Source organism: Lagopus muta, chromosome 5 (assembly GCF_023343835.1).
Source record: "Lagopus muta isolate bLagMut1 chromosome 5, bLagMut1 primary, whole genome shotgun sequence".
Taxonomy (NCBI): Eukaryota; Metazoa; Chordata; class Aves; order Galliformes; family Phasianidae; genus Lagopus; species Lagopus muta.
Genome location: NC_064437.1, coordinates 9120401 through 9141760, shown reverse-complemented (window position 1 = coordinate 9141760; position 21360 = coordinate 9120401). Strand labels below are relative to the sequence as shown.

At 50.6% G+C, this 21360-nt stretch overlaps 3 protein-coding genes across 3 annotated transcripts in view; 1 reads left to right on the top strand and 2 right to left on the bottom strand.

Moving 5' to 3' along the window:
* EIF2B3 (eukaryotic translation initiation factor 2B subunit gamma) overlaps nucleotides 1–11554 on the bottom strand; it is a 92175-nt gene extending 80621 nt beyond the window's left edge. Inside the window, exons 1-3 of the mRNA XM_048944993.1 lie at nucleotides 11411–11554; nucleotides 11094–11241; nucleotides 9193–9332 (exon numbers count right to left, since the gene is read on the bottom strand). Of these exons, the coding sequence (XP_048800950.1) occupies nucleotides 9193–9332; nucleotides 11094–11241; nucleotides 11411–11479 (357 nt within the window). The 5' untranslated portion in view covers nucleotides 11480–11554. The remainder of the gene's footprint in view (nucleotides 1–9192; nucleotides 9333–11093; nucleotides 11242–11410) is intronic.
* Nucleotides 1–21360, top strand: part of AKR1A1 (aldo-keto reductase family 1 member A1) — a 357612-nt gene that overhangs the window by 89772 nt on the left and 246480 nt on the right. The window lies entirely within an intron of this gene.
* On the bottom strand, nucleotides 11938–21348 carry LOC125693276 (E3 ubiquitin-protein ligase HECTD3-like). Its single transcript, XM_048944977.1, has 21 exons — nucleotides 18001–21348; nucleotides 17749–17909; nucleotides 17403–17495; nucleotides 16933–17068; nucleotides 16588–16703; nucleotides 16282–16395; nucleotides 15304–15386; nucleotides 15018–15183; nucleotides 14719–14800; nucleotides 14271–14453; nucleotides 14130–14182; nucleotides 13962–14026; nucleotides 13706–13809; nucleotides 13503–13622; nucleotides 13271–13360; nucleotides 12983–13189; nucleotides 12729–12858; nucleotides 12499–12567; nucleotides 12289–12370; nucleotides 12146–12217; nucleotides 11938–12044 (listed from the first exon to the last, which is right to left on the bottom strand). Exons 1-21 carry the CDS (start codon nucleotides 18310–18312, stop codon nucleotides 11963–11965), a joined length of 2520 nt encoding a protein of 839 aa, XP_048800934.1. The 5' UTR covers nucleotides 18313–21348; the 3' UTR covers nucleotides 11938–11962.

Sequence of the window (21360 nt, the reverse complement as noted above, 5' to 3'; positions counted from 1 at the left end):
CAGAAGATCGCTCAGCACCACAACAAAAGGCAGAAACAGCAGGCATCAGTGGCTCAAATGCAGGAATAAAAAGAAAGGTATTTTAAGTATCACCTGGAATAAGTGACCAGCTGGTACAACAGACTCATCATCAGTGAGAACGCATGAATGAAGACTTGCCTTGAACCAAATATCCACATGCAGTTCAAATCTTACTTGCTTCGTTCAAATGCGTTTTTTTCCTCTGTAAAAACAAGGTATACTATGGTATCTAAAAATGCTGTTCTGAATCCTATATTTCTATAGGATACCCTCTTCAATACTATTTTCTCCACTAGCAGCTATGCAATTTTTCCACTGATACTTGTGCAGCAAGTGGCATAAAAAACATACAATGAAAAGTCTGAGATCTCTGCTTTTCCCACTACCAATCTCCATCCAGAACATTAACCACCTTCCCAAAGGAGATGACAGAAGTTACATTACAGAAGAATTTCCAAATTTGCTTCAAGAAAATTTGAACACCATTATTTTTCCTTTTTCAGCACAGAACCAAAGAAAAACTACATAACCTAAGCGGGTTTCCCAGTTAACATGGTAAGACAAAAATGCAAAACGAAGCTTCAGACATCCTACAAGTCCACCAATCTTCACCATGGCTTTCAACAAACTGTAGCAAAAAAAAAAAAAAGCTTAGCATAGCAAGAGTGCCTGTCTCTGGGAAAGGAGGTGCTGCTCCTGTTACCAAGATTATGGTTCTGCACCAGGCTGCGAAAACAGACAGGGAAAAACCCTTCAAAAGTAACTCCATGGGTTGACATGTAGCATCTGTTTCCTCCCATGCTTGCCAATAAGTAGAACATGCACCCAGGTGAACACATGAATCTGTGTTTTATCTAAGCAATTTTATACCCTCTTCTGGAGGATGAATGCTCACTAATGAACATCACCTTCAGTAGAGAAATTGTGACCGCTGTACAGTCCACCCTTGCCATGAAAAGACCCAAGCACTCACGAAGGAAGGGCTGTTAAGATCCTAACCAAGAAGACTCCACGCCACTGAAACCATCAAGGCTTGAAACAAAGGGGAAAGGTTGCAGAAAACAAGGAGTGAATGTTATTCCAGAATGGTAAGAGAACATATACTTGGAAGTACGAAACCGGAGCAGCCTCTCTCATGAGGAAGGGCTGAGGAGAGTGGAAACAACATCAAAAATGACTAAAACATCAGATCAGATGGCAACTTAACACACAGACAGCACAGGGCTGTCACCAGACAAAGCTCTATGCAACTCCTCCTTGCTCTGCTCCAGGGTGACACCGACAGCACCAAAGCCGTCGTGCCTGCAGCCAAGCACAGGGGACATCTCACCTTCGAGGCTCAGACATGGAGAGGTGCTGGCTTCTCCACTGACAGCACCAAGGACAGGCAGCAGCTGAAGGAAGCCTGCAGACTTCCCACTTGCAATACTTCATTCTCTCTTTGGAAATCAAACACAATGTGCACAAGTTCATTTCTCACAGACTCATCGTTTCTTTGAGTATTCATCACAGAACAACTTGTGAAAACTATAAACTTGAGTTTATCAATGTAGAAGGCTTCCTATGCCTGATAAAGCAAGCTGATAATAAAGGACTTTAATAGGCACATCAATGCATATGAAAAGTGTCAAGTATAAAAAGCGCAAAACAGTGTTTTACCAGAATGCTTTTAAATTATTTCAGTTGTACACACGTGCAAGAAGGTTCCCATGTCTACAACTAAAATACGTTCACCGCGTGTAATTCATCAGAAACCACAGAGGGTCTGAATGAAAACATATTCTGTAACACAGGAAAAATGCTGACAATGGATCTCCACTGGGAAGTAAGAAATACTGGTCAATGTGATGAGCATGGGCCTAGAAGACAGGAGGAACAGAGAGAGATACAACGATGGAAACTGACAGGTATCTCAGGCTGGTCAGCCACTCCTGCTGCAAAACACATAAGGTCTTCATGTATTTTTGTCTGCCTCTGCATATAACAGAAGGCATCCTCATGGGCTGACGGCGTACAAGAGAGCAAACAGCCCAATGACCACTGCTGAGCCTAACCTTCAGAGCTAACTGCCTCATTCAGACTTTTGGTGTTTAAACCCTGTTCCAGTAAACCCTGGCAGCAAAATAATTAATTTAATTAGCTACGTACTTCTCAACCTGAGTAACTTTAAAAAGAAAAGAAAAAGCCAAAAAACCCCCGACAACTGTTGAATCCTCTGCCTCTCATCCTGCCAGGAAAAATAAAGATCAGAACAAAGTCCCGAGCACATCCATCAAGCACACAGTCAGGCAGCACTGTATCACCCCCCCAGCACCAGCGCCAGCCTGAGCACCTGCCAGTACAGCTGTTTGATTTTGTTTTTACTAAGACAATCAGCTGTGCTTTGGGAATGGGACTCGGGCGTGCAATCCATAATTAATTTTGCCCAGCACTGCAACGCTGGTAGCTTTCAATCACACTCCTTGCCTGCGTCGGAGGTAGGGATGGAAACAAGATGCTGCACACTCTGCGAGCTGCCATCCGATTCAGCTGCTTTTCTCACGCAGCACTGACACCATTGTAAAAGGCAGAATCAGAAAAGCATCAAGAGGGCGGCTTTTATTTGCATTTCAGACAGTATTCTGAACAGTGAACAGTATTCCCTGTCAGGTCTGCCAAAAAAAAGATGCAATTCTTTTTACTACTTCAAAACAGATAAACAGAACATTCAACTGAGTCTTGGGGAGAGAGAGATTATTATTTTATTTCCACTCGCAGTACAAAAAGTACATAGCTATGTATTATGGGCACTGAGGTCTTTCTTTCCGTGCTCAAACACTCTGCTCAGCTGTACCAAAAGGATTCAGATTCCACCTTCCAGCCGTTACAGCAAGCTTACTTACATCATGTGTTTGGAAAGGAGATTTTTCAACAGAGGAAGTGAAGCGCTGAGCCATGCCGTCCAAGACTACACGGATCAGTGACCCTCAACAGCAGACAGACCACCACCGTGACATCACACTTTCCACAACATGGCTCCCAAAGATGCACATACCGAGAGAATCTGGAGTTTCGATCTTTATTTGTTCAAACAAAGTTGGTTTTTACCTTCTTCACCTTGGTAGCTTTACAGAATTTGCTTTGTTTTTTAAGAGCTGCGCTACTTTCAAATCTTACTTTTTGAAACTAGGAAAACCAGGTGGACCACCTGAGATGAAACATGTCACATGCAAGCACTCACCAGCGATAGCAGTAGAAGGCATGCTGATTAGCTCACAGCGTGTTAGTCAGGGCTTCCATTAACACAACCGAGGGCTCATCAAGGAAGGAAAATGTGAAATTGTTCCATTGCTGTCGCCCTGCTGGAATGCCACAGTTTAATCACTGGCTGGAGTCCAGCTGAGTGACACGAGGAAGAGAAATGCTTAACAGAGGATGAAAATAATACAGATTCAGAGAAGACAAATGCTTGATCCAGGCACACCTCCCGCCTCAGCTGGAAGTGCAGCTCCATGATTTAACCAGGTTTCCCAACCTGCTGCCTGGAGAGGCCCCTGCCCAAGAGGTGGTGCCAGACAGCAGCTGTGAGGGTCTGGAAAATTTGGCACAGAAATAAAAAGGCTAAATATTAAAGATGCCTAAAGAACGCATTTTTAAACTGCACTGACACCCCCTCTGTCTTATTATTACTTTTTTGTCACCAATAACCTGCAAGTCGCAAAAGGGCCCCAGTAGTTTGATGAATAGCACAAAGAGAAGGTCACAGAAATAGAGTTCTCACAGAGGTTTCCTGAGTCAGAGAATCGCCTCCTGCCATCCCAGGTGTCACATTACTTTCTTTGTTCTTAACTAAACTAAGACTTCTCATTCCAGTATAAAACTAGGGGGGTTGTCTTGATTACCCCTTCAGCCCCTCAGCCTTCTCTTGTGGCACATTTAAACACAGAACATTCAAACTGAGATGTGACTATCTCCCTTTCTAGCGTCTGCTCTACATTTGACACAGAAGTTCCACAACCTGTGCAGTATTCCAGTCAAAAATCTTCCCACTGCCTTCAGCAATTAATTTCTCATTGCAACTGAAAAATACCTGATACATTCTGCTCTTGCACTTACCTCCTCTAACACCGTAGCTGCTCACTGTCATCTTAACTCAACTAGTACATTCTGAGACATCATAAATCTACTTCTAGTCAAATTTCTTGTTACCAATCCCCCAAATCCTGAGTTCTGTGCTACCAAGTTCTTGACACTGTTGCTGTGCTGTAACATGGCAGGCCATGGCATTGTGCTCTGCATAGCGATCCTGTGAATCACCCAAAGGAGGGCTACTAAACTGTGAGAGAAGCCCTTCAAGAAGTGCAGTCGAAGCCAAATAAACAGAGACATAAAATTGGAGTGAAGAAGTCACAGAGCAACGTTCTGGGGAGAATGATCCCAAGGGAGGCCTTGACAGACACAACAGAAGACTTCACATTACAACTTGGAAAAAAGCGTGTTCACTGACACCAGGTACAGAGGAAAAGCCCTCCTAAGTGAGCGAGGGGATTACATTACGTGCGATGTAGTGAGACATCAAAAGCATCAAAAGCCTTTGTAACGGGCAGACTATTCTCAAAATATTTCAAAAATAAAAATCATCACTGAGAGATAAGCTGCCTATACAAAACAGCATCGTTATCCACTGCATGCAGCAGATAGCACAAAGACATCTCTTCTAGCTAGGCAGCGTATCAGAATGTCACTGAAACAGGATTTCTTACTAATTTCCCTACTGTTCAGATTGAACAACTCATCTGAACGTCTCAGGCAGTGCTGCTTGCCAATGAAAACCAGAACCAAGGACTGGAGACAGTTACCGAGGGGAAAGCAATTATGCATGACTGAAAAAAAAAGAAACAAAACAAAACCCACATTTCTTCATTTCTTACAGACTCTCCCCACCTTCCACTCTGTCCCTGGCAGTCGCCAAGCTTTGGATGCTCAGTAAAAACAAACAGGAACATGGAAGCTATCACGTCACACCTTTACTCCTGCTGTCACACCTGCAGCGCCATTCCCAGTTTGCAGCAGTGTGCTGAAAAGTTATACTGATTTACTCAACTTCATTAACATGGATCTCATTTAAAAACATGAAACATCGTGAGTGAGGAAAGTTAAATTGAAAGCCATAGTCAGTTTGGTGTTTTCTCACCACCTGTAGAAGAGGCATTCTGTTATTCCCTAGCAAAGACTGTCAAGGCTACGCGCTTCCCATGCAGTGATGGATGAAACAGCAATTAACAGCCTGTGTGAGTGATGGAAGCAAGAAAGGTAACCAGGAGAGCAGAGCCAGGAAGTGACAAGAGTAAAGGATGTGGAAAAGCTGATCTCCTGAAGGAGGGAGTTTGCTTTACATTTCATGTGAAAATAACTTGTCACAAAGGATATTTTTTAATGCAAATAATCAATGAAGACAAGCTTCCAACAGAAGCACAGACAACACACGCCTTCCAGAGGCAGAGGAAAGCGCAGATACTGCCTAAAGACTTCAGAGTCTACTTCTACTAACAAACACTGCATAAGGTGGTATTTACTTAATACAGAATTCAGTGATTTGACTTTGTTAGCATATCCACAAAAATAACATTCTGAAATTTCAAAGTCATTGCTGATGCTGATTGTCAGAAAAAGGCATGAGCATACAGCAACATTTCCTTCACACAGCTTTTCAAAGCCAGACAGGCAGACAGCAGGCATCTATTGTAATGCCACCCTCTACACCCTACAAGTCTTGCTGGACTTGCTTACTTCCATGCTGTGGGTAAGGCAATAGCTCCCAAAGTACTGAAGTTTCCACTAAATAAATTACTTCAGAATTACTCTGGCACACTTGCATGTGCAAACATTTGCAAGAAAAATGGAAGTCAGAAGGCATAGAAATCAATGTTCCTGTCACTAATTTACTCAGTGGTACAGGCAAACCCAAATCTTACTTACAATTATTCTATACACCATTCTTTTGCCAAGGCAGCAAAGCTCCCTTCACTCTTTGTGATCAAACAAGGTCATCAATCTGTCACCCAAACCAGAAGCGTGGAAAGGTAGTTTGTTTCTTTGTTTAACTTGCTCAGGCTCTCCCACCAGCACAGATTGTGAGCTGACAGAGACCTGTAAACACCCCCATGGTAGTAAAACTGCAGTTTCAACACAAGCATTATTATAATACCACCAAGCAAGTCTACACAGTCTGTGTTCTACCCTTCCCAACTCTCTATATAAACAAGAAAATAATTAAGCCTTTACAGTTTCACCATCATCTCCATATTTTGAACAGGTACCCGTTAGCATTCTGGCAAAAGATTAGTAGAAAACTAAGGATTTAAAGGGTGCAAATGAATAAAAGTAACAATAATATGAAACATGTTAAAAAAAAAGCCACAAAAGTGTGGACATTAAAACGGCAGCCCTGGAAACTGTCACAATGTACAACTACTGTAGGAGGATCCTGAAGCCAAGGGCATCCTAAGGAAAGGCTGAGATTGTCTACAGGGAAGCAAGGGAAGGAACAGATGGATTGTTATCACAAAGATCTCACACAAACTGCTCCGTACCCTTACACAACAGGACAGTGCTGTGTGTTAATTCTCAAAGAAGCCACTGAAGGGATCAATTTCAGCATGTTGTCTTTATTTTGGGAAGGACGCAAGAAGAAGATACGTTCAGACTGATAATATCAAATGCCTAATAAAGCTGGTACCTCACCCATCTGATATTGGCTGAGACAATCAAAAACAACAGGAGGAGTTCCAGAACAGCAAAGGGTACTCATCTACTGTATCAGCTCCTGAAGTTAAGATCTGCACAGAGTAGGTGAACAGCAAAAAAAGCTTGATTGGTTTCCTTGTGATTGAATGCAACCACTGAACAACAGGAAAGAGTAAGACTGGTGCAGCCAGTTGCTTGCTTCCATGCACAGGACAGTCTTACCCACCTCCCAGAATGCCAGCACTGAGAAAGCAACAGAACAACGAAAACCACCTCCTCTGAGCCGTTACAGGCTTTGCACACATGCATTCTTACGTTACATCTGAATGCAATTCTATCAATCTAATTTTGACAATTAAACTTCACAGCATCAAACCTTATTAGCGAAGGTGTAGCACAGCAAAAAGACCGGCTGCAGCAGGCACAGCAAGCAGCAACACTCCGTGGTGGAACTCAGCCCAAGGCCAGACAAGGCAGCACATCATGACACCTCATGCTTCAGAGTGGCCCAACGTTTCCATGCTCGGGATTTGTTCAGCTAGCCTTAGGCCTATTTCTCACAGAGCACTGATAATTCTGGCTTCACCGCACGTCACTCGCACTGCACACAGGCAAGCTGTCCGTGTTGTGCCACGTTACCTCATTTTTATTGAGCATACTTGCTCTTCTGTCTGTGGGCAATTAACTCAATTTGCGACAAATAAAAGTTTCAGCAACCAGTTTAAACTCCTCATCAGGCTTTTGGCACGGGCTGCAAAAAGCCTGCCAGCAAACTATGGCCACAAGCAGCAGTTGTTTCCCTGATTAAAACTAATTCTGCAGCGAGATCCCTCTCCTGCCACACCACAGACTGCAGCTTTTCATGGCAGCTACCCCTGCCACGCAGCTCCCTCACCTCTGCTGCATAGGAGAGGGCACATCCTGTAGAGGTAAAGGGCCCGTATGTATTTGCTTGAGGAATGACTCCAAAATACACAGTGCAGCAATCTGCTCAAGAACTTAGTACAGACTTACTTCAAATAAGAGACCACTATGTCCTCTCTCTGGCCAGTCGAGCTAGACTTAGGAAAAAAAAGGGGAGAAGCAATTGCTGCCATTCACACACAGAAGTTTACTGAAGCAAATGGCTGGTTTTGAATGTTGCCTCCCTTCTTCTCTAACCCCTAACACAACACTGCCTCCTCCAACAACACAGTCTATGTTCTCACCTCCGCACACTTTCCTACTGTCTCTCAGACTTCCCCTAACAGAACTGCCTGCATTGCCAAAAACCCAGCCTGCTGGGCTGACTGCTCTGATCAGGCAATAAAACTGGAAGGCCTGGGTCAAAATTTGCCATGCAGAGAGACTTCCTTACTGCACACACACGTGGAAAAATAGTAGCCGAGTTATTATGGAGTGCAGCTCTCCACATGACAGAAATCTTCAGTTAAACTACAATTCTATTAATTTTGTTTTACCCCTTTACACCTCATTTGCAGTTTGATTTGTTACAGTCTGTACATTGATACCTTACAAAACCTCTCTCACTGTGCCACCTGGACACCCGTATTTGTCTGGAAAGTTTCTTCTTATCTTGACTGGAGTTTACCTTGAAAGCATACAGCCTGCTATACTGCAGTTTATTACCTTCAACAGAGCCTGAAGAAGACAAAAGACATCTCAGGACTTTAAATGGTCCATTGATGTTCTGTTGCAACCTCTGTTTAAGTAGACAATTTGGCTAAGATGGCCTAAACAGACAGGGAACAAATCAGAAAGATTAAGCATATGACAACCACATAAACAAAATTCCATCCCAGATCCTGGTATGAGCTCCAAGTAGCATTTCTGCCTTATACTGCAGCATTTTTATTTCTGCAGTCAGAAATTAAAACTCAAAAAATAATCATTTTTATTAGAACAGCATCCAACTGCAGTAAGTAGCCCTTTACCACAGTTGGGCACTGTTTATCTAAGAGCTCATCACATGACCAAGCTGCTACAAGCAGAAAACTGAAGCTTAATGGAAAGGACCAAGCCCAAGCTTCCTCACATATCAGTGCATTGCCTAAGCTGACTGCACCGCTCCAGAAATGCTTTCCCAGGCACAAACTGGACAGCAGCTAACACACACCATATAAAAAATGATATGAGCAAATACAACCTCTTTATTAACCTGCCAGAAAGCTAACAAGGACTAAAATGCATCGAGTGCCCAGCCTGGATTTGCTCAGGCCTTCCTAACTATCATTTCTACTCAAGTTCTTGTCTGGGTTCCCCTGTGAGGTGACCTCACAGCAGTCAGAGCTTCCGCAGATTGGGAAATGCAGCTACCTGCAATAGCATTACGTGGCACAGCTCTCAGGGTATTAAAGTGTAATGGGGAAAAAAAGAAAGAAAAAAAAAAAAGGGGTGAGTTTAAACAAATGTGTTCTAGTCAAGGTCAATAAAGCACAAGAATACCTTTATTTTCTGGTGAATATGCCTCAGCGAATCTGCTGTACCCATGTCCGCGTTGTCACTGATGTACACAAAGTCCAGCTTCATTTTTGTGTCCAAGTTTAGCATTTTTTGGATCTCCTTTCTTGTAATCACAATGACCTCTAAAAGAGGAAAGCAGGATGAGATCAAGCAGCAGCAATACTCTGGAGCTTTGCCTTTCACCCTACCCAATGCTGTATAGCTCTCTGGACACCACCACCAAGCACAGCATCGCAATGCATTGGTTAAACTATTGCCATCACCAGCTTGGCAAAGAAATGGAGTCGTTTGTGAACAACAAACTCATTGCACCTAGAAAAGAGAAGGTAAAAGTGTATTTGAAGAACATCGATGGTGGCATGACAGCAAATTTTCAAAAACAAAGAATTTGAGAACAGAAGCTTTGCAGGAAGAAAAATGAATGAGAAAACAAAAAAGTGAGAAATCTTTTCCCTTGGCCTCAAAGAAAAAGCAGCAGGCACAAACTCAAGTTAAAAAGAAAATAACAAAAATTAAAAAATCACCACCCACCCATTGCATTCTCCACAGGATTTTAAACAAAGTGCAGCAAACAGTACAGCCCTTTGCCTAAGAAGTTCCTACCATGCAACAAAACCATGGTAAGAATATACCTGCATGGGTCAAAAATGATGTCCTCCTGAAACTGTTAACAGAAAAAGAACTGTAAACAGGAGAGCTGTATGGGAGTTGTGTGACAGTTTGGTACCAGAGCTACTGGAGGGCTCTCCTCTCACTCCTGTGCAGGATGCCAGCTAGAACTGGGGCAAGAAGTAACCAGTGGAAAAGGAACTGGTGTCAGGTGGAGGCTGTAAGCCCACATTTCAGCATAAATTTGGCGAGGAGGACAAAGGCCTAAATATTAGGAAGGATGACGTGCTTGCAGTTGGGACAAAAGGGAAGCAGTGAATCAGACTGGGGAATACCTATTTGTTAGCACAAGCAAGTAGTAAGAACCAAATTGCCACCTAACAAATAATAAAAATTACGATCCAGGGAAGGAATCCATACTACTGCACAATTTACACAAGAATGTGCTGTTTGGGCAGGGAGCAGAAGCAAGAAAAGCAAGGAGGTGGTTAGTTGCTTACTGAAGCTGCATGTGCAACCTCACGTGGCCAAGTTTTCAAAGGACATATGAAGGTTCTCAAGGATTTCTTAACAAGACAAAATAAAGGCAAAGGCCTACATTTATTTTTCCCTTTGTTCTCAGACACCAAAACAGTAATAAGCTAACGTGAATACATCGTGCATGCTAACTGGTACATCTCCAAAGAAAAGAGCATTGGTTTGGAAAAAAGTCACATTCTCAACACAGAGCACAGAACGTCTTAGAGATGCTCTGCGATGCAGTCACTGAAGAGAAACGAAAGAAGCAGCAAAAAAGCAAAGTACAAAAGCAAGCATTACAAGGCTGCCAGCTCCACCTGTGCTGCTCTGCCTGAAGCCCAGCACTGAGCTCCCCTCTGCAGCAATGACTAAATGCCTCACACAGGGCAGATAACCCTGAACTTCAGGCCAAACTGGAACAACACACCAGGAGCCATCCAAGAGAGCTGACGTGCAGCTCACACCACTGTTATTAATGACTCACAGAAATAAATGCAGAGAAGACTTCTGATTAACAACATCAGCAAAGACACCAAAGTTAGGAAAAGTGTATGGATGAGGAGAGCCTTGGTGGGGGGCCAGAGAGGGATGACAAGGGGTGAGAAGGGAGCATGCACAGGAACGTAGCCTGTAGCTAAAAGGCACGACGCTGGGAACAGCGGCTCCAGTCGCAGGTGGAAGAACGACTGACGGAGGTGGTGCCAGGAAGGCAGCAGGGCCGCCTGCCCTCTTCCCCACCCCGGGCTCCGCCTCACCTTCGAAGCCGGCGCGCTCCAAGAGGTTCAGCGGGTACCAGAGCAGGGGGCGGTTGCCCACCGGCAGCAGCGGTTTCGGGACGCTGGAGGTGAGGTCCGTCATGCGGGAGCCGCCTCCAGCCGCCATCACCACGGCCTGGAACTCCATCTGCCACACAGAAACGGCATCACTCACCCACGGCAGCACCGGACCGAGCCGGGGTTACACCGGTTCGCTTCAGCCCGGCCCGATTGTACCCCTCTCGGCTGCTCGGAAGCGTGCGCGGCCTCCCCTTCTCTCCCGCCGCCGCACCGCTCCCGCCCGGCCCCGCCGTTACCTCCGCTCCGCCGGCGCCCAGCACCTCTCTGACAGAACCACAATGGCGGCGCCGGCGCGCAGTGCGCATGCGTCCGGAGAGCCGAGCGCATCGATGTCGGAGAGCGGCGGGAGAGCGCCGATCGGATCGATCACCTCCCAGCCTGGCGGCCGGGTCAGCAAAAGGAGCACCGAGGGGAGGAACGCGGGATCACGGAGCCGTGGATTGCCGTTTGGCTACGGGGAGGCACAGCGCCTCCGTGCGGCCTGGAGTGGAACTGCACAGTAGGGAGGCTGCGGGATGCAATGCAGGGAGTGGTCTGTAGGGGGACAATTTCCGGGAGGGGAGAGGAGGAGGGGGGGGGGGTTATCTCCAGCCGGGCAGCCGGAAACCACAATCTGGTTGCATTGAGATGGGAGGGAACCAGTGAACCCAAAGGATCACGGAGACAAGAGGATAAGAATTAAGAATGGGGGTGCTCCCATGGCCGGGAAAAGGACAACACACACAGCCCCCACAAGGCGCCCTCCACACCAAGGACACAACTGTGACCAATTAGTGGTTTTATTGCCACTAGTCCCAGGTGTTCTTGTCAGTGTCGATGGACATGCAGTTATACACGGCGAAGCGCAGCAGCTCCTCACATATCTTGACCCTGAGGGCAAGACACCGGGTTAGGGCTGGGGCTGTCCCCGAACTCTCCCACCACCCCCCATGGTGGGGAGGCTGAGCGTCCTCATCCCCAGGCAAACTCACGAGGAATATTTGGGCAAGAACAAGGAGCAGGAGCATGTGGAGGCCTCAGGCATCATGTCCAACCGCTCAGGGCTTGGGAGAAAGGAGAGATGGGTCAGGGGTCCGCATGGCAGGACCACAGCCTGCAGGACAGCCAGACTCACATGGACCGGTCTGGGTAGATGGTGAGCTGAACAGGGAGGCGGCTGCGGCCAGTGATGAACTTGAGGAATCGGCTGAGGTCCTCTGAGAAAGGACAGGGAACAGAGCTGGGGTCACCTTCAGAGCTGGGAAAGCCAAGGGACACTCCCAGGGGAAAAAGTGACCCTGCAGGCCCGGCCCAGTGGGTAAAGAGCAGAACAGTGGTCGCTCACCACTGGTGAAGTTCTTGAGGGCATCCCAGAATTGCTGGATGCGGGTGCTGTCAAAGTCCTCAAAGGTGACTGTATCAAGGAACACAAAGGGGCTTTGTGAGTAGAGCTCCAAAAGGACAGCAAGGTGGGATGCCAGGGTGCAGGATGACTACTTGTCTCCACACAGGACAGGACGCAGGTGGAGGACGAGCAGCAGCCATGAGCACAGCTTAATGCTGCCCGCTACTTACTGAACTTCTTCAGCTCATCCACCGTCACCTCAGGGTTCCCACAGACCTTCCTCTCCAGCTGCTGCCAGGTGAGCAGGTCCAGCACAGCCTGGGGCACCACACGGAGCAGCCCGGCACGAATAGCTGCCACCTGAGGAGAGCCATGTCACCGCAGCAGGCCCCCAACCCACTGTGAACAACCAGGCCAAACAGAGAGTACCTGGAGGACCTGACAAGCGATCCCTCCCCTTGCATGACCGGGACCGTGGCGTTACCTGCTCCTTGCTCTCCTCCAGCCGAGCCTTCTGCACCAGATGGATGAACTCTTTGCGGTCCTCAAAGCGCACCACGGTGCTGCTACCCTTTGGGATCAGCTCCACCACATGCTGGTCGCTCCGTACCGTTGTGTAGGTCAGCTCCTTGCCAAACATGAAGTTGAAGGCCTCCCTGTCCACTTCCTCCAGCATCTCCAGCAGCTTCACCTGCCAGCCAACGGGACAACGCTGTCACAGCAGAGCTGCAGGCAGCCATGGGAGCACAGGCACGGTCCCAACCCTGCTCACCAGCTCCACATCCACAGCAGCAAAGTCCTTGCTCCAGATGACCTCCTCTCCTGACAGCTGCTTCCACACCAGACTGGGCAGAGCCAGGACCTGCAGAGGGGTTGGAGATGTGCCCACCCCAGCACCAGCTGAGGATGATCCAGCCGAGGGACATGGTGGCAGGGGAACCGGTGGCATGGATTTGACCCACATCAAAACTGTTTGCCAGCCAGGCAGGCAGTGCCACGCTCACCAGAATCTCCTTGCTTCTCAGGGCTGCTCCCATGAGCTGTCCAATCCACTCGTACTTAGGGAAGTCCTTGCAGGAGGGGTTGGGGACGTACATGTCCCTGGTGTCGCTGCTGCTGTTACCCTGTGGGGGGGGAGGCACTGAGATCTAATTCAGCCTCTGCCCAGAGTCTGCTGTAAGGATGCTGCTGCGCTGGGGTGCCAAACCTGGTTGGATGTGCGCACAAAGAAGGGCAGTGGCACGGGGACATCACCAGAGCTGGGACACAGCTCCTCTGAGATGTCTGTCAGGCAGTCCCGAAAACCCCCGCCTGCAAGGGAGACAGAGGTTGCAGTGTGGGACACAGTGAGCCTGCAGGATTTGACTACCTGCACCTCTACCATGGGGCATATGTGCAGAGCAGGGCACCATTACAACAGAGACCCCCAAACTCTGCTCAGGGAGGGACAGGAGAGCTCTCACCGTTATCAATGACGCCCTCCGTGGTGAAGTCACACTCCCACCACTGGCTGTGGGTCTGAGGCCACCTGTGGGGAAGCAACAGCCCTGTGCAAACCTCCTCCGAGAGGAACAGAAGCACTGATCACCTGCATCCTGCTCCAGGGAGGTGACACGAAGCTGAAAACCCACCTGTAGTTTAGGAGATGATTGTTGGTTTTAGAAGGCTTCAGGTTTTCATACACCTGCAGAAGAACACGATGGAGGAGGATGGAGAGGCAGCGATGCTGAAAGATGCCAAATTATCAAGCACTCGATTTGATGCTGCTGTACCTGGGTGAAGACTGTGTTCCGGCCACTAGGGTCCAGCTCAGGGTGAGCCCGGTGCTCACGGGCCAGCTGCCGGTTGATGAGCAGCTTTGGCAGCATGCAAGGTGGGCTGCTCTCCGAGCTCTGCAGGCAATGGGTGACGAGGGTTTTGCCCAGCTTGCACAGCTGCAGGAACGGCTTCATGCCCTAACGGAGAATACGCAACGGGGTGAGAGGCCTGATCCTGCCCCACGTGCCCCCTTTTTCCCTCCTCAGCATCACAGGGGATGCTCAGCTCCCCCATCCCTCCAGCAACAGCTGAAGTACAGAACAGCAGAGTGAGCCCTGGTCTGTCTTCCTTGGCTCAAAGAAAAGTGCAGAGAAAATGGGGACATGTCCCAGGGCACCCAGCCCAGCCCAGGATGCTATGGTCCTACCAACATCATCTCAAAGGAGCCCAGAGAATGCTCACCCTCAGCACACTGAAGCTGCTGTCACTCTCATCGGAGATGGGGATCAGGTACCCCAGGACACTGTCCAGGAGCTGGATGAACCTGAAGACCAGGGAGGAGAAGTTGAGGATGCTGTGTAGGGTCTCCAAGCCCCACAACAAGCACAGTACCCCCAGGCACTGAAAGCAGCTATGCTTGAATGGGGAACCACAAGGCAAAGTCTATATCACACACACAGGAAAGGAGCCAGCAGGTTTTAAGCATGACACATGCTGGAGGCCAGAGCATTGTTCTTCCTGTTGCTGTCCCCATGCTGTACCTCTGGATAACTATGGCCCTGTGGTACAGTACATCCGCGTCCACCCCTTCCAGCAGCGGGTAGCGCACCAGCTGGGCCGCCTGAAACATGTCTGCGTTGAGGCTCAAGTCCCTCTCCCAGAAGGACTTGAACTTAATCCCTCGCAGCCGGACGTTGTATCCTTGTTCTGCCAGGGAAGGACAGCAGTGCTGTAGGTGCATGCCAGCTTTTCCTCCCATGGCCCCACAAAGCAGCTGGTGGGGCAGGGAAAAAGCCAGAGGTGGCTTCACCCCACGCGTGAGCTCACCTCGGCACTCCAAGATGCGGATCTCCAGTACTGGCATGTGGGTCTTCATGTCACGTAGGATGCATACATCCTGATAGCTGTTCCTGCAGGCAGCACAGATTAATGGCAAGACTGCAGGGCACAGCCCTGGTGAAGACAAAGCTGGGTTTCCCACCAAGGGCATGCCAGCATCCTAAAGTCCTCAGTGGCGAAAGCCCCTAAGGCTCACCAGGGCTGCAGCAGGAGGGGATGGAGCAGAGAGGAGTGGCTGCCCACGACATAGAGGACGTCCTGAAGGAGGTGGGAACCGCATCCAGAGAAGAGCCAGGAAAGAGCACAGAGTCAGCAAAGACAAAGCAGGGCAGGAAGGCAAAGTGGCCATGAGCGGCTGCTTCAGCACAGACGTTGGAGCAGAGCTGGCCACATAAATAAGAGAGGCACAGTGAGGGTGGTCCGTTTTTGGAGGAAGCAGTGATTTGAGAGAACGAGTGAGTCGGTTTGTGATTCACTGGTGTTTCCGAAGCCTCTGCCAAGGTCCCTGCAAAGACCGATGGGTATGCAGGGAAAAACAACTGCGGCTGCCGGCATGCAGAGTGGAGACAGCTCCTGCTGCCAGGAAAGGGACCTCGATGGTCTCACAGGTGTTTCTTCAAACAGAAATCATCCAAAAAGTACAAACAGGCGAGTCATGGGGGAGGAGGAGAAGGAAACATTCACACTTCTGGGTGCCCATCTCAAGAAAGACACTATGAGGATGCAGGGCAGATGGGGAGGTAAAGCACTGCAGCTACAGCATGGCAGAGGTGCTCAGAAAGCACTCAGGCAGCAGCAGCGGTGCACCCCCAGAGGCAAGAAAGAGGAGGAATGCCCTCCAAAACCCCTAGCTGGGAGGAAGCTGCAGCTCAGCTGACACAGCATAGATGAAGTTCAGAAGCAGAAATGAAGGTGCTGGGCTGGCAGGTGTAGTTGGGCTGAGGCTGCTCCTCTCTCGTTACTCACTCATTGATTAAGACAGTTCTCAGGTGCTGCAGCCTGTTGGCTGGCCCTCCATACACAGCCACCCGCCTGGGGACGTAGGAGTTGATGCATGCATTTAGCATCAGCCACAGCTTCCTGGGGACAAGAGCACAATGCAGCATTGTCCTCCCATCCCGAGCTGCTCAGAGATGCCCCCAGAGGCGTCCCAGGGGCTGTGTCCTCCAGGAGCCTCCACCTCGAGCTGCAGCCCAGGGAAAGCTGCGCTCGAGAGGAAGACTATGTCCCTGCCACAACCACCACCAGGGAAGGGACATCCTCAGGTCTCACTTGATGACGCTGCCTTTTTTCATGTGGAGCCGCACCCAGTGCTGCCCAGGGGACCCGTTGCTCTCCCAGTAGGTGTCTCCCTGGTTGTCTGTCAGGTGGGTTACTTTGAAGTCATCCTGGAAGAGCGCAACGAGCAGAGGGAGGAAGCTGAGCACCTTTGGGCAAACCACAGCCATGCCCAGGATGGTTTCTCTGCAGATGCCCATCTCCTAGCAGCTTCACTAAAACAGCAGAGACCACCACTGTCCCTTCCTCTCATGGAGGTGATTCTCCCTGCAGCTGTGGGATGCTTGGGCAAACTGTGCCACAGCAGAGTGTAGGGGACAATGGAGCCCCACAACGCACCAGCTGTGAGGAGACCTCTATGCTGTTGAGGTGGTCCTTAAAGCAGTCCTTGCAGTGTTGATCCCTCTCGGTGATGTCATACAGGAAGCGCCCCAGCTCCATGTCCTGCTCATAGCTCCAATTTGGAGGCATCGACCTATGGGGAATCCATGCTAACAGAATGAGAAGACCACGCTGTGCCCCAAACCCACCCATCAGCGCCGTGGCCCAAAGCAAGGCAGCCCCAGCATCCTGCTGTCAGCACACAGGATGGCCCCGAGCAGCTGCATCTCCACTACTATGCCAGGTGTTTATGGCCACCCCAGTCCAGCAGGAATAGTACTACGCAGTTGCTCCAACAGGCCCTGGAGCAAAGGCCATCGCGGGGCAGCACTGATGCAGAAGGCATCAGCCATCACCCGCCCTCCCAGCCCTGCAGACATGGTCTCCCCCAGGGCACTGTGGTACCACTCCGCGAGCTGTGCTTGTACCGAAGCTTCTGCACCACAGCCTCGTCCGGCTCGACTGACACGGGCTTCTCTCCCAACTGCATGGTGTATGTCAGGTCCACCACTTGTTCCCAGCTAAATGAAGGGATCACGTAAAGGAAAATGGAGGGTCAGTGCTTGGTTTACCTATGTGATTCCTGCCTTAGCCCGGTGTAGAGGTGCCAGCAGTGCCCAAGGGCTGTGGGAACAGCACTGGGAGGACTGGTGTCACTCCATAGACTAATGGGATAGCAGGGATGGCTGTCTGGGGGAGCCAAGGGGTTGGAATGGTTGGGTCCCTCTCTAGGTCTCACTGCACGGCAGCGGGATGCAGCTGTGTGGGCCTTACCTAGCCACAGGTTTGTAATCCGTTCCAAAGGTCTGGTGTTGCTGCTGGATCTTCTCCACCGGATCCACCGGCACCAACTTATCTCCCCCATCTCCAAACCGCTGCGCCAGGACCCAGCCCTCCTCCAGCTCATGACAGACCCCGTTCTCCTCCAGGTGCTCCTAAAGCACACCCGGCCCGAAGTGACACATCCCGCCCCCGAAGCGGGCACGGAACCGACAGCGGTGCCCCCGGCCGCCGCCCCGCCGTTACCTTGCGGAGCTTCACCCACAGCCCCGCGCTGTTTCGGTACTCCTCGCCCGTAGCGCGGAGGCAGCCGCCCTTCCGCACCTCGATGGTGGCCCGCTTGGAGCCCCGCGCCGGCCCGGGGCCGTCCCAGACGCTGAGCAGGCTGCGGGACGAGGCGGCGGCCGCGGGGTCCTTGCAGATCTTGTACTGCACCTCGCGGGGCACGTAGCACAGCGCGGCGGGCAGCGGCCGGGCGCGGCGGAAGCACTCGCTGCACTGCAGCAGGAACCGCAGCCGGCCCAGCACCTGGTGCGTGGCCTCCTCGCCCGCCCGCATCGCGCTCCGCACCTGCGAGCCGCGCACCGCACAGCTCCCGCACCGCAACACCGCCTCCGCCCGGCTCCGGGAACCCCAGCCACCGCCGCCGCCTCCGCCCGCTGCCGCCCTCGGCTCCGCCTCCGGTCCCCGGGGCCGCCGTCATCGCCCCACCCGCGGCCGCCGTGCCGGGAAGCGGCCGCGTTCCTCCCGTCGCCCCCGCACCGCCCGGCCCCGAGCCCGACAAGCAGGCCGGACGCCGGGAAAAGCTCCGTCTCGTCGGGGAAGAGAGGCTGCTGGGGTCACGCTACAGGGGAAAGTAAGGGGTGGGCACGGCGCTGCCCACGGAGGCTCGTACCACGGAATCCCGCCCGGGGGCAGCTTTAGCTCTGAACTCGGTCACCTCGCGATGATTCACATCGTGGTTCAGGCGCTTGTCACATACCGGGGTGAGGTGGTGGGGAGCTATCAGCCCCACCCTGCGCTGCACGGAGCTCCCTGGGCTGGGCACACAACATCTGCGTTCAGCAGAGGCTGGCAGAGCTCAAAGGTCTCCCCCTGAGCTGCCTACTATCACAGCAGGGCATAGTCCAGCTCCATCCCTGCCTGCGATAACATCAGCCCTGGTGCGTCACCCAATAGCAGCTGCCCCAGGGCCGGGCTCTTCTGGCCCCAGGACCACAATCTGCTTCTCTTCCAGCTCATGACATCCCCCTCCAGCACCGTATAACACAACAGCACTACACAGATCCCACAGCAGACACATCAATAGAAGCAGCACCGGGGTTGGTTAGTTCAATTTATTTTAGTAGGGACAGACAGCTCCCATCTGCCTATTTATAGCTTGTCATACTTCAGGGTAGCAGTGGAAGAACAAGAACAGCTAGTCTACACGTGCGTATTAATCACCTGAAGCTATCCTAGGACAATTCAGCAAGCTGAAATCTGGGGGAAGAGAGGGGTTCCTCAGAGATGTCACAGCACTGATCCCCCCCTGCTCTTTCTTCCCTGCACACCTATTAGCCAGCTGTAAACATAGCCTCTGCCCAGTAACAGCTGAGGATGTTCCTGGCCCAGACACCGACCTCAACCAAATCCAGTCTCAGCAATAGAAGAGGAACGCGCTGGCTCTGGCTCCTGCTCACAGCTCTCTGTGCTACTCATGAAAGCACCCCTGGCCTCCTGCTGCAATGGGCACACTGCCATAGCACAGGGCCTGTCCATCCCCACAGATGTCACCTCACTGTCAAGTCCTCCAAAATAAAAACCAAGATGCACCTGTCCACGCCCTGCAATAAAGTACTAGAGTTCATCTTTCCTTCTTCAAGTTCCCTAGGTAAACGACCCACCCTCCTCCAGGCCTCTCTCACTGCTAAGCAGGCAAAGTCAGAGAAAGCAGCATGGATTCCACCCCATCAGCATCCAGAAAGGACTTAGGATGGCCCACTTCAAACCCCATCTCACCCTGCTGCTCTCTTAGTGTGATGCTGAAGATTTCTTCTCCAGCACTCCTGCCCGTGGCCAAAGCAGCAGGTCAGAGCCTTTCCACCAGCTCACTCACGATGACTTAAAAGCAAACACGCTGGGCTGTGACTCAGCCACCAAAGCAGAAGGGTATCACACACTGCCCTGTCCCTGTGCATACTTTACTGCTGCAGTCAGCTGCAAAGTCATAGAGCTCAGTTTTGAGATAACTCTAGGATTTACAAAAAAACCCCTCCAGCAGACAGGGCTTAGCACCCAGCACATCATGTGTGGAAGGCTCTGCCGCAGGCCAGGGCTGCCAAAAGGGAATTTCCTACTCACCCTACGCTCTTTCCACTCACTGCAATGCAAGGAGACCTCAAGCCTGGGCTCTGCTGATCCTACATTCCTTTCAGTGCAGCCCCTCAGCAGTTCTGGGAATAATGGCAGTTTCCAAGAAAACTGGTAAGTGGAATGACTTCATTTACAACCAGGAGCAATTTCTGAATGACAGATTCCAACAGAAGAGAGTAAGGCATGATGTGCTCAGACACGATAAATCCTAACTCACAGCGCTGGCCCCACTCCAGCACAAGTGACTCAGTGGCTCTCACTAGCGATGGACCAGCAGCTCTCAGACTGAAGATGAAGCTGGGGTGTAAAAGCAGACTGTCATGGGCAGCTCACAGTGCTAGGCAAGCACCAGCCCTGCCCAGGGCTGGAAAAATCCAAGAATGGTTTGATGTCGTAAAGCTTTCGTTGCCCATTGCCTGGTCACATACTGACCTGCTCCAAACTCAGAAACACACAGAGCTTCTCTTCTTCTCCCTGGGGTGAAGGCTGTCTCCCTCAACACCTCCACCTCTCCTCCCATGGCAGACAGGAGCAGAGGCCAGTGCTGCTCTGCCTGATACTGCTCCCACCTCTGCTGTCTGGAAGAGCTTGGCCCTGCCTGCACATCTCCATGAGAACCGTAACAGATTAATTGTAACACAGGCTTTTAGGCTCAAAGAGCCTGGGAGAACAGCTGCTAGGCTACCAGCATGCCCTGGGCAGAATGCAGAATCAGAAGACTATAGAGAGGGAGAAAAGCAAATCATTCCCATCTCCTGCAGGGGAGCAGCTCCCCCAGCAGTTGCTGCTGTGCAATGGTGCAGAGAACCATGGGTGGTCACAGGTTCTGTGTGACATAATAGCACCCCACAGCACCCACATTCTCACTGTGCAAGCCTGTCGTGACACCTGGTGGCCAAAGGCACCCCTGCAGCACCCACCACCAGTCTGCTTCACTTCTCAAGCGTACATGAATGATCTCATGTCCATGACCTCATGGGAAAGCAGGAACAAAGCAAAGGAATGCAGTCAGGACACTTGGGCTAGGGCACAGTGACCTCTGTACACCAAATGCTCTCAGCTGCAGCTCACAGTTCTTTGTCCCATACCACAACCTGCCATGCAACTCTGTAGCCCTACCCACTTCTGTTTGGAGCAGAGCACAGCACAGCCCGGAAAGAGCAAGAGCAAGTTATGGAGCTGCAATGGGAACCACTGGGAGAAGAAACTCATTGCAAAAGCCTACCCGGCCTTTCTGATGAATGAGGGCTG

Excerpts from the sequence above, each read along its gene's own strand:
- LOC125693276 (XM_048944977.1), bottom strand. The coding sequence starts at position 18,312 with ATGCGGGCGGGCGAGGAGGCCACGCACCAGGTGCTGGGCCGGCTGCGG. Across the intron at positions 15,387-16,281 it reads AGAACTGTCTTAATCAATGA|GAACAGCTATCAGGATGTAT; the intron begins GTGAGTAACGAG and ends TGCTGCCTGCAG. Across the intron at positions 13,361-13,502 it reads TGAGAAGCAAGGAGATTCTG|GTCCTGGCTCTGCCCAGTCT; the intron begins GTGAGCGTGGCA and ends ACCCCTCTGCAG.